This window comes from Cuculus canorus, chromosome 9, assembly GCF_017976375.1.
Source record: "Cuculus canorus isolate bCucCan1 chromosome 9, bCucCan1.pri, whole genome shotgun sequence".
NCBI lineage: Eukaryota > Metazoa > Chordata > Aves > Cuculiformes > Cuculidae > Cuculus > Cuculus canorus.
The window spans coordinates 12,085,228-12,097,889 of NC_071409.1; the positions used below are offsets into that span (position 1 = coordinate 12,085,228).

The 12,662-nt window shown below is 52.8% G+C and overlaps 1 protein-coding gene across 2 annotated transcripts in view; it reads left to right on the forward strand.

Moving 5' to 3' along the window:
• Positions 1-8,908, forward strand: part of XXYLT1 (xyloside xylosyltransferase 1) — a 39,657-nt gene extending 30,749 nt beyond the window's left edge. The window contains exon 4 of one of the 2 annotated variants that reach the window (XM_054073920.1): positions 7,586-8,883. In XM_054073920.1, coding sequence (XP_053929895.1) covers positions 7,586-7,982 — 397 coding nt within the window. In that variant the 3' untranslated portion in view covers positions 7,983-8,883. Of the gene's footprint in view, positions 1-7,585 lie in introns of both variants that reach the window. The other variant, XM_054073919.1, reaches the window with a different exon arrangement.
• Positions 8,909-12,662: the final 3,754 nt, after the last annotated feature.

Here is a 12,662-nt window from a genome sequence, read left to right on the forward strand (position 1 = left end):
CTCCAACCTCTGCACCCGCCCCGACCCCATGATCTCAAAGCACTTGGACTGGATTCATGGTGTTGGGGAAAAAGGCAAACCCAAGTGTTCTTCTGCAGGAAACTGATGTTTCCAGGCAGATCAGGAAATCCCTGCTTGTTTGGACATTTTGAGAATTGCAGCCCAGTTTGCCACAGTGGGTTTATGTTACCTTTGCCATGGCACCATGCTGCTGGCTCTGTGAGCTCCTGGACCAGTTTCTTCACGCCCAGTAGGACAGCTTTTTGCTGGGTCTGCATCAGCAGTCTCTTTTGCCCCTGCTCCTCTGAAGCTTCTGCGGTTTCCCAGCTGTTTGGGCTGTCCTGGTTGCTCTCTCTGGTAGCCAGAGCAGGAAGGAGCAAGCAGGTGTTAACAAAACTGATGTGAGCAGGGTCTCTGAGTGTTTCCATGTTCCAGGAAACACACTGAGGGGATTCCTGGAGTACCTGCACTAGCAGATCATCAAACAACCAAACAAGCAGCAGGAAATTGAGAGGCTTTGCTGCATAGTTGGGATGCCTTCTGGAATGGTGCTGGGGTCACATGTGGAAGCTCCCAGTAATCCTCTGGAAGGGCTCCCACAACACTCTTGCTCTCTGAGGCTCAGTGGCGGTTCCCCTTCAGGTCAGGATTTCCCCACAGCAGCACAGCATCCCACAGCCAGGACTCCTGAATGGGGATGAAGGGATGGAGGCCTTTTATTTCTACTTTCCACAGCAGCAGGTGCACGTGTCTGAAGGGAGGACATCTCCCCTGTTCCTGGGAGCCCTGCTGGTGGCAAGGGTGGCCTGGGGTAGGCTGCCTGCACCTCTGAGGCAGACCCACAGGAGAGTGCTGCTGGAGCAGCATCTGCTCGTGGCTGTTACAGAAATCTGCCATTTGGGCAATAATTAGGCGTGCAGTGTTTGAGTGTGCCCCTCAACGGGCTGCCCCTGTCCATCCCTGGCGCTAAATGAGCAGGTGGGCTGATGTGCAGAGACGACCGCTCTGTGCTACCACTTGTGCCACTGGCATTTGATCTATAGAGGGAAGGAAACCAATGCGACCCAGACAGTGATTTATGTTCCCATGTCTACTCAGGGTGATTTTAGCACTGGAATGGGGTGCAAAAATTGTAGATGTGAGAGGAGCCTAGCCTTGAAAATCTGTCTCACAGGGAAGCATTCCACTTGTGAGCTGCATCCCTGTGTTGCTACTAATCATCTTATTTACATGTACCTGTTTTTGAACTGCTAAATCCATGCAGAAATGTAATCATTGAGAATCAATTTGCTGCTCCAAATAGAGGCCTTTTAAAAGTCTGGCGTGCAGACCACGCTTTAGTAGAGACCAGAGCTGTAAAGACATAATTTGTGCATTATGTGAGAAGTTTATTAAGAAAATACTGATGTCTTCACTGAAGAGCTCAGTCCCTCAGTTTGTCAGCATTTTCTAGGGGAGGGCTGGAGGTTCTGCCTGAGCTGGACCCTTGCCCTGAACCCATTGGAGGTGGGGAAGGCAATCTTGCTGTGCAGACCAACACATCCTACGCATTGTCCCAGGCTGGGAATTAGGGTTGCTTTGCCTTGGGGTGACATTTTCCCCTGCAGACGGTGGGTACTGCTGCGTTCGTGATGCCATTGCACATCATACATCGTGCTCCTGAGAAGTGCGGAGCTGGGATTTCCTGGGTTACACAAGCTGCTCAGCTACAACTAAAGCGCTCTGGGCTAGGCTGGTACTGAACATGCTGCCCCAGCTCCTTAAGGAGTTTAGCATTTGCACATGGGAAATAAGCAATTAGCAACAATAGGTGCTTTGTTGCAATGCATCAGGCTGCATCAGGGCTGAGCTTTCCCGGCTGAGGTCCAGCAGCGCGGAGCGAGAGGGAAGCGTGGGTTGGATGCTACTCTGGGTGCAGCCCCGGGGCAGCTGCCTCGCTCTGGCTGCAGCAGAAACGTGGGAAGGCCCATTTTCACTCTAGCGATGCCTTTTGAAGGGAGAGAGGAGATGGAAAAAGGGGCAACAGCCTTCTCCTGAGGGTTAATGTTGGTTGAATGGGATGGTGGTAAGGGGCTGGCAGCTGCCTGCCACGGTGAGGTTTGGCCCTGAGGAAAAGAAGGTGGCAGAGAGGTTTCATGGCTGTGCTCTTACTTCTTGCTGAGAATTAGGGTGAAAGCCACCATCATCGCTGTGCCACCACTCTTTCCTCACCATCACCCACACCATTTGCTTCAAACAGGACAGAGGCCACTGTCAGGGGGTCCTCCAGGCTGCTGTGGGGGCTGGGTAGCTTTTAAGCCCGTATCTGTTCTTCCCAGAAGCCTTTACAATTATTTACCCCCACTGTTGGCTCTCTCCCCCTCCATTTCAAACACGTCCCATTGGGATGCTTCATATTTAGCACTGGGGCTCCCATCCCATCCACATACTCAACTGGCTCTCTGGGGCCCTGCAGGTACTGGGCAGACGGGCAGTTCAGCCAGGGATTGCTTGGTGGGACCACAGCCATGTGCTGTGTCCTCCTGCCTGCCCTGGGGCAGTGCTGGCATTAGCATGGAGCAGAGGAGCATGGCACGCTTGCACCTTGTTGCTTACTGCACAGGAACAGTGGTGTTTGCCAGCAACTGCAGCTGGGGATAATGCTGCCAGCCATCTGTTTTCTGACTCAGGCACCAAAAAGCGTGATTAGAGATAGCAAGAGCATGTACTTGTTTTAGTTGGTGTTTGGGCTGGCAGGGCTGCTGTTGGAGCAGCGTAGAGAGAGATGGCCGGCAGCCCATGCTTTCCTTCTTCCATGAAGCCCTGTGCCCAGCTGGATTGAGCTCAGGGTCCCCCTCCCCGACTCCCTGACCCCCCAGGCTCAGTGACAAAGTGTGTCCTCAAGCTTTTGGCTCACCACTGCTCCCCATCCTGCCCTCCCTGGCAGCTGGCCCAAACTGCCAGTGCTGGCAAGAGGTGGTAGCAAAGCAGTGATCTCCAGCAAGGAGTTTACTGGTCCAGCGATGTTTATTCCATCTAGAATCTTGCAGACCCCTTATTTTTATGGGTATTGGCTTTGCTTCCCCCTTCGGTGAGGGAGAGGCCATTCCTCTTTTTTCCCTGAACACCACACTGCTCGGGCTCCCTGCAGCCTTCCAGGAGCATCCTCTGACTGCAGCTGCTCTGAGGCTGGCCTGGCATCTGGTTTCACTTCACTTCTTTTTGACCTGGCTCCTCCTTTCCCTGGCTGTGGTGCCTGGAGGAGATCCTGCAGGCTGTCTGCATTTCTGGAGACGTGACCACGTGGGGAGGATCCACATCCTCATCAGCAAGGCCAGTGGAAGCTGCATAGCTGATGTGGCAGAGTTGCAGCCTCTTGAACATCTCAGGTGAGTATTTCCTGCCTCTGGGACCAGTGCTTCTGGATTGCTGCTGGTCACCCAGCTGATGACTCCTTTACCCTGCCTTTCCTGCTTGGCAAGGGCTTAACCTGCTTTACCAGCAGCTTTCAGCTTTTCCTACGAGGTTGTCCGATAACCCAGAGCTGAAGTAAATGAATGGAAGTCCACGGCTTTGGGCAAAGTCTTACCCCACCCACTGCTTGCTCCTTGCTGTGCATGAAAGCAAGACAATGACCTGCAAAATTTAGCTGACAGGTGTAGCTGTCAGCTACTTCTTTTTCAGCCTTTCTGCCCCAGTAGCTGTTCCCAGCGAGGCATTTTAAAGCGTGTGATGGCAGGTCTGCAAGCCAGTGCTCGTGACCGCTGGCTTTTGAGGCAGGGGAGGTGTGCCCAGAGCACCCTGCGCTGGGCCAGCAAGGGAAGTCCTGGTGGAAATGGAGGTTTTTTATCTGGGCTGCCTGGGCCTGGTGTTTGAATGCTTGGAAATGCTCTTCTCCAGATGTTTCCTAGCACACGCCGGCTCTGTTTATAAACAGCTCCTCAAAGCAAAGCCAGTTGGGGCTGCAGGCGGGCGCTTGCAGCAGTGGCCCCACATGGCTCCCCCACACCCTGCTATGGGGTCGGGGGCCCAGGGTCATCTCTTTTCCCTCCCGTCTGGAGGGGCCAGAGTGGTTAACAAAAGCCCGAAATGCCTCTTCTTCCTTTCTCCTCCCAGCTAGCAGCTTCCTGCCCTGTTGCATCCTGGTGGTGGCCGGCATCTCTGGACTGCCCTCCTACCATGGCTTTTGCTGCCACAGGAACAGGGACGAGGGCACCCCAGAGCCAAGGCAGCACACGGCCCTGCCTGAACTGCCTGTCCCAAGGGAGATTCTGGCTGTGCTAGGGACTTGGGACAGGGAGATATTTGCATTGCATCCAACCAGGGTTTCAGTTTCTCAGTGGAAAGTGTCTGTCTTGGGGGTCCCACACTGCCAGCAGTCCATCCCCCTCCCTGGATCCTGGCAGCACATTCATCAAGCCCTTGTGATTTTCTTCCTGGTTTTTTGCCAAAATTTAAGCCAGGTGCCAAAGGGCAATGTCAGGCAGGACAGAGCAGCTTGGGGCACAGGCTAGCTTAGCTGTTCAGCTGGTTGCTGTGCTTCCCCAGCCCTGTCTTCTCAAAAAAAATTATGCTCCCATACCTACCACTCCTTCCGCTTCCAGGTAGTTAAAGGTGCCTTTCAACCACACTCTTCTCTGCCCTGTCTGCTGTAGAAGGAGAGAACCAAAAGCCTCTGTTAGAAGGACAAAAGCTGAGCAGAATCTTGGCTAAACTTGCTGCCATTGGCCCTTCCAGAATACCTTTCCCTCCGTTGGCTCAGGCCCAGCACGGGAAGGGCTGCGATGCTGCGAGCAGGTTCCTGAGCTGCTGGCATTGCAGAGCTGCCCACAGCTCACTGCGTCCTGGATCTGACCCCAGGGAGATCTCCCCTGGAGACAGCCTGTTTTCTCCCCGGCCCCTGTAGTCTCCGCACGTGGCTAGGGGAGGATTGCTCCATCATGCCAGTACCAGGAGGAAGAGCTGAATGATTGCTGCATGTTAGCCTGCCTCCTCCCTGCAGGAAAGGGCACATTGCTCCCTTCTTGTTGCTAGCCGTCACCAAGTAATCCACTGGGGAATGGCATTGCTCAAAAATTGAGTCATTTGACACAGATGTGTTTTCTCCCCACTATGGCCTGGCTGCTGCAGCAGGGTGATGCCGAAGTTTTGGGCACTGGCATTTTTCCTGTTCTTCCTGCTTGCAAGTGTTGTAATTTTGTCCTTTAGTTTGGGCAGCATGTGCTTGTGGAGGTGAAAACATGAAAGGAGTAGTCGACTCCGCTGCTGTGGATTGGGAAAGAGGCCTCACTCCCTGGCACTGCTCCCCTCTTCCTTCCTGCCAGCTTCCAGCATCATTTTTTGGCCATGAGGATGGCATTCCTGGGAGAAGTAGAGAGCGCAGAGTATGCAGAGGAGGGCTTGAGCCAGTCTCTGGTCAGACCCCTGGACGTGAGCACCTTGGGAGACTGATTGGTGCAAGGTGTGGTCTTTGCAGTTTGAACTTCCTTCTAATGCTGCATGAAGAGTGCTTTGCCTTCCATTTCTCATGAGGATCCATGAGTTGTCTTTGTGGTAGCCTGGTGCCTGTGTTCAAGATTTAACTGCTCATTGCAGGAGCAGAGCCCTCTTATCCCTTCCCTGTCTTGTAGATCAAATGAGCACTGGAGGCTCCCGTGAGGCAGCCAGTCCTCTACTCCCTCTCACTGGGAGGCATGGAGATGGCTGCTGGAAAACTGAGCCCTCCTTCCATGGGAAAATGTTAACTTGGAAAAATCTTTCTGTTCTGAATTAGGTGAAAGGGAGTGGTGTCAAGACCCTGAATGGAGTGAGAAGTAGGAAAGCCTTGGATCTGAAGTGGCAAGTTGTGAGGAAGTGATGCTGCATCCTGGTTATGGTTCTGCGGGTCAGGAAATTTAAAAAAAAAAAGCTGCTCATGGTTGACATTACTCATAGATCCACATTTTCTACTGGGATAATTCTGTGGTGGCTACTGAATCCCAGCTCTCACCTTGGCTGCTTTCTCCTGGGCGAGGCTCCTTGCAGTCCCGTGCTGTCCTGTCTTCTCTCAGGATCCAGGGGATCCAGAGGACAGGCCAGAAAGGTGGATTTCATAGTCTGATTTCTGCATAAGCCATAGAATTCTCTAAGCTAGTGCTTTTTTGAGCTGAACACAACTTCTTACAAGAAAAATTTCAATGTTTGCAGTGGGCGAATACCCACCATGCCTCTGGAGTTGTCCCAAGCGCTGATGTCCTTGCATCTTCTTGCGTCTGAATTAGCTCAGCTTCAGTTTCCAAGCATGGGACCACTTCAAATATTTAGATGCTAGATCCATGCTATCTACCAACAAATTCTTGTTTCCTGGAGGTACACCGAGACTTTTTTTGCTGTCTGACAGATTCAGAGAGGAAGCAGTGGCAGGCTTGGCTTATTCTTTCTAACAGTGTTTCTCCCTGACTTCTTCACAGTGAGGTGTCAAAAAAACCCAACAAACCTGTTGTAGCTTTGCCTTAAGTGTTAGGGCTGAAGGAGAGCACAGGGCTCACACCCCTGGGCTGTCAGATGGCGGTGTTGGGGGCCATGGGTCCCTCCTGCCCTCCTCCAAAGCCCAGGCTTGGCCAGCTCCCAGCTCCTTCTGCTTTGCAGCAGAGGATGATGCTTGCAAGCAGACTTTTAATCTGAATGGGAGTGACTGTTTGGGGATGGATTCAACTCCAGCTGCTTGGGTAATAGTATGGGATCAATTAAATTCCTGTGTGTGGGAGCAGCTGATGTGTGTATGGTGGGATGTGCTCACTGTCCCAGGACTGAGGAAGGAGCCTAAGACCTTTTTGGGCTGCTTGCTTAGGTAATCTAATTTTTTCCTATTTGAATCACCCTCTGTAGTTGGTTTTGTGTGTTGCTGGACTTGTACCACTCTCCTCCTTGGCAGTTAGAAATTAGCTGGTGAAGACTGGATCTGCCAGAGCTGCTACAGCTAAGCCTTCCTAAGGCTGCAGATGCTGAAAGGAGTGCTTATTTAGCGAATGAGAAGTTGCCATTGGATTTCTTTTTTTTGATTTTCATTTTGAAGAAATGTTTCTGCCATTTGGATTTATTTCAAGCCACCTTTTTGCAGAACCTCAATCTGAGACCCGTCTTTTATTTGAAGCTTCCTGGTAATCAAATAATAATGACTATGCAGCTCTGCTGCTGAGATCCCATCAACTGCAGGACATTTCCTGGCGGATACCAGCTGTAGTGGCACTCCTGGTAGTTCGCCTTCAGCACTGGGGATGTGGTTTTGTCTCCCCACACAGCCATGTGGGCAGTCATGCAATCCTGTGTCCTGCTGGCTCACCAGAGTGATGCTGGTAGAAACAAAAGGGGCTTTGGGAAAGAGCAAGAAGTGTGGTTTCAGGTCTGGGCAATATCCTGTGCATGGGAATGAGAGAGCCGCAGCCTGTCAAGCACCAGGCTGCTCTTGGAGGCTGAGTGCCTCCAGCCAGCAGAAGACAAGCACTGCAAGATCCCTTGGGTGGGTGGTAGATCCTGTGCTGTGATCCAGACCTGCCCAGACTTGAGATGGCTGCTCTTCGGGCTGTACTCTCTGACTCCTCTGTTCCTGTTTTTCCTCTCTTTGCAGACACACATTCTGGCAGTATCGCCGTGAGAACCCCCAAACCAAAGTAGGGGACCCACCTCCTGACGGTCTGCCGGGCTTCAACAGCGGTGTCCTGCTCCTGAACTTGGAAGCCATGAGGCAATCCAAGCTCTACAACCAGCTGCTGGAGCCTGCCATGGTGCAGAAGTTGACAGAGAAGTACCACTTCAAGGGCCACCTTGGGGACCAGGATTTCTTCACCATGGTGGGGATGGAGCACCCAGAGCTCTTTCATGTGCTTGATTGCACATGGAACCGGCAGCTTTGCACATGGTGGAGGGACCATGGCTACAGCGACGTGTTTGACCAGTACTTCCAGTGCGAGGGTGAGGTAAAAATTTACCATGGGAACTGCAACACCCCAATCCCTGAAGACTAAGGCTCCCACCACCCCCAGGAGCAGTTCTGACTGCAGCAAGCCTTGCAAACCCATAGTGGCTGCACCAGCAGTCCCTCGTTAAGGGCGGCCAGCCCTGATCCATTGCATCCCAGGGGCATTCACTATCCCACTGCCTGTAAACTCATCCCTCCAGGAGGAAGTGCAGTCCAGTAGTTGGAACAGGACATCCACGGTCACCATGCCTGGGGCTCAGCTTCTGGCTCTGCTTGAGGTGAGACCATGGTGTCTGTCTGTGCCACAGCCACCAGGGCATGGTGACAGCCAAGGGGCCATAAGGTGACTGCTACTGTTGCAGGTGGCTGGGTGCTGCTCCCTGGGTGCTGTGCAGCCTTGCCTTCTCTAATGATCAGCAGGAGACCATGGCCAGGCAGTTGGGTTTCATTTTAGCATTCCTTGGTGGCCTGTTTCTGCGCCTCATGCAGAGCATCTGTCTGGTCCCTCTGGACAGCAGACACTGTCCTCAGGTCATCTTCCTTTTCAAGCATTCCAGAAAGACGAGGGGGTTTTAAAGACAGAAAAGCTGCTTTAAATTGGGTTGCTTACAAACAAAAATTGAATGCTAGATGAGCTTTAAAGCCTCCTGTTTGTTCTTCTTAGCAATAAAAGCTTTACTCCCCTGTCTTGTCTGAAAAGTGTTCAGTGAGCGTGTACCAATAGGTTTATGTTTCTAGTGTTGCCTTTAACCTTTTGTACAAGAATAAAGCAGCAGATGTAAGAAACACTCAGCTGTTTTTCTGCAGCACAATTGAAGTCCTGTGCAGTAGGAGGTTTCATGCTCTTCTTATTATGATGAAAAAGTAGTTGATGTGTATCTGTTGGGCAGTTGAATGTGGTGCCCCAGGTAGTTTATCACTGCAATTATCCCACACCTGTCCTGAGCGAGTGATGCAAATAAATGGGCTGGCACGTGAACCAGATTTAAAAAAATATCACCATCAGCATTGCTGGGGCTGGTTTGGAAGGAGCTGGGAACTGCTGGTGCTGCGAATGGGCAGGTTTTAGGCATGAGCACTCATTAGGCATGAGTACTCAGCACCCTATATAAGCCCTGTCTCGGCTGGCCCAGCTGTCTGTGCAAGCCCCTGCGCAGGTCTGTCGGAGGAGGTGCACACACGCATTAACCCACCTTCGGCCCCACTTTTCTTACACCGAGTCAGCGAGTGCCTCTGTGTGCGACGTGCGTGTGCAAAAGAGAGGGGTGGGGACTTAATTATGGCTTAACCTAATAATGGCCCACACCGTGTGTGTCAGGAGTTTCCTGGGCTCCTTCCCCTGTGTCCATGAATGAATGTTTATCTTCACTGAGGGAGAGGTTCTCCTCCCTCTAACTGATGTAAGGGAACGGCAGGCTGAGATGCAGGCTGCAGCCTTAACCCTGCCCTTTGTTTTCCTGAACTGATCCATTTCCAAATATCACACAAGCTCTGCTTTAAGTGTTTTCACATGCCCAGGGAAGGAACCGTGAAGAGGTGATTAAAGGCTAGTGAAAGAAGCAATAGCCTGCTGTATTAGTCTCACATTTTAGCAAAACACAGGGTGGTCAGACCTTGCTGTGCAAGGCGAGGCAAGCAGCCAGGATGCTGGAGGCTGCAGCGGGCAGGATTCAGGGCAGGCAACACGCTGTCATGATGCACCCTGAAGGATGAGGAGGGTTTGCAGCAGCTCAGCCAGCCAGAGCTGCTGCTGTGCCTGGAGAGCATGTGCCCTTCCAGGGACTCTGGAGGGAGACTTTGCTCAGTCGGTGCCCATCTGATTTAGGTGTGAGGTGGGTGGGGATGCCCCTCCTTGACCGGGAGCAGCCCTTGGAGCCATCCACCTCGCCACTACCCTGGCACTGCCTCAAGGCTTTCCCAGGCTCGCTGGGCAAAATGGAGAGAGGGCAGGGTTTCCCAGTGGAGTGTCACAGTCTCATAGTGGGTATCAGCACTTCATCACCACCCTGGCGTGTCCCAAGACCCCTGTGATTGTCCTGAGCAGCTCCTGGGACTGTCCCATGTGCACAACCACTGCTGTGCCCAGAGTGCTGCTGTGGGGGCTCTGCACACACCGGCTGGGGCATACCAGTAGCACCAGTGACACATGGGGCTTTGCGTGCCAGGGCAGGACTTGGCTGTTGGTTTGGAAATGGCCATGCTGGAAATACAGGCCAGGCAGCTCGTGTCACTGGCCCTGGGGAGTGGCAGGAGATGAGCAAATGTGGGTTTTCCCTGGGTTCAAGCAGCCTTGGAGGGGCTCTGGGTTTCAGGGCTGGCCCAAAGCACCGTGGTGGGCTTGGGATGGTTCCACCACAGGTTGACACCAAGGCAGGCAGCCTAGGGAGCCAGGGCTGTGTGAGTGTGGGGCCAGGTGACTCTTGCCCCACAGCTGCTCCTGGAGCTGGGCTCCCTGCACCTGCAGCCAGGGGATGGATCCCCTGCACAGGGTTGGAAGCCCCTTTCACTGTTTGTGAGGTCCTGGGGGCTGTGAGGGGGGATACACCTTCATGTGGCCTCCAGGCTCCCAGGCTGAATTTTTTTGCTTAGGTATTTAAAAAAAAAAAAAAGTTTCAATTTTTTTTTCTGCAAAATGGCAGTCCCCTGGGAAACTTTTGGCAGCTGAAAAGCTGGGAAAAACATAGTAAATGAAACGTTTAATTCAACTCGGGGTGGTTTTCCCCAGGCACCACAGAGGGCCCGGTAAGTGCAGCTTCCCATGCAACGAGTGCCTGCACCCCTGACCCACACGGTCCCCGGGGCCATGACTAAGCACCACAGCCAGCAGGGACCCGTGCGGTGCTATATATAGACCCTGCACGCAGCCGGGGCCGTGCTGCCTGTGTAATTATCTCCCCTTCATGCCCTGCTGATTGCAGGCACTAATGAGCTCAGCTGCAGAAGCCACCGCCGCAGCAGGCTGGGGCCAGCCGGCATGGGGCTGCTGGCTCAGCCTTTTTGGAAGGTGCTGCCGCTGGGTCCACTTTAGGGCTGAGGCACAGCTTGCTGTGCTTGCCTGGGGTGGCAGTACCCCTGTGGGCACCCCACAGCCAGTTCCTGCACTTGGTCTGGCATCCACTAACAGGCTGAGCACCATCCTGTCTCCTTCCATGACAATTCCTGGAAGAATGGGGACTTTCCCCTCCATACTTCTTCACCCTCCAATCCGTCCTACTGCCCAGCTCAGCCTTGGGCAGATGCTGCTCCAAGCGTATGAGATCAAACTTGAGCATCCCCTCCTGGTTCCCCGTGACAGTGGCCTGGGGCCATCGCAAACAGCACTAGCAACTGCTAGCACAAGCACTCTTAAGGGTGCTCAGGAAGCATTAAGCTGCACTGGTTTGCTGCTGGGCACTGGGGGTTTGCAGCACTGACCCAGCAGCAGGGACCTTGGGGCTGACCAGCACCTCCTGCTCCCCAGGGGCTGGTGCCATGTCCTTGGGCCAGCGCTGGTCCCCTGCCTAGCTGAGGGGATCTGAGGACTCCAGACCCTAGTTGCAGGTTGGTCAGGGCCCGTCTGAAGATGTGGTGGGTGAAAGGCACCCCTGGGCATGAGGCACATAGGACAGCTGCCGTGGCACACAGTGATGGGGGGACACAGCTGCAGGGAGCAGGGGACAGCACTGCCAGCACAGGTGTGCTGCAGGGGACAGGGCTGTGCCCCGCGGGATTTGCACCCTATGGGAGAGCTGCAGTGGCCCTGGCCAGGGCCTGTGAGAGGGGACAGGGGGTTATACACCAAGGTTACTCATCTCAGCTTCTCCGTCATGCCTGTGGGCTACCTGCTTGTCTTCTCACCTACTTGCTCATAGCAAAGCGCTGCTCATGCTGATAGCCCCGTGTTTTTCTGGAGAAGGGAGAGCAGAGAGGTCTCCTTGAACTTTTTGTAGAAGATTAGGCTGTAGAAAGTAGTTGTGTCAGTTGAGCTGAAGGAGAAAATTCAATTTCTCTCAATTGTTCAGCATTCATGAACAATTGCCCGTAGAGCAAACGGGATCACCTATTTTCTGGCCAGCTTTGCTTTCAGCCCCACACTTGAGCTGCATGGGATTTTTGCTTTCCTCTCCTCAGTTTCGTAATGTTGTCAGTGTTTATTCTCTTATTCATTTGTGCTTCTTTCCCATTTGAAATTGTCAGTTGTTGGTATAAACTCACCTAGGGAGCAATTACTGTAAGCCTAACCCAAACAGGCGCTGGGGTGCTCCATTAGGCAATATAACCACCCTTCCCTCTCTGCTGCTCCCAGAGGATACAATATTTACTTTTTAGCTCTCTGCTATTCATACCAAGCGGGCTCCTTTCAGCTGCCAAGAATAACACAAACCATAACAACAGGCTTAAGCGCTAAGATGGAGTTCCTGACTTTGCAAACACTCCCCCCTCCAAAAAAAAAAAAACCCAACGTATTTTTTTTACCTCTGCTAAGAAATGCTCGACTACAGCAGGGCGAGCGGGCACCCAACCCACCCCTCTGCCTTCAGCAGAGCCACGGGTAGCATGAAATCTGCCCCAAGGGAAGAAAAGAGGCAGTAAAGAGTAGTAAGCCTGGGACAGGAGTTGGTGACCACTGTTTTTTCTGTTTTAACGCAGACTTTTATTAGGTTATTGCATTTTTTGTTAGCATTCCCTCAAAAGCTTTGCAGAGCTGTGGAGGAATGCGTTCCACAGCACCTCACTTGTGAATAAC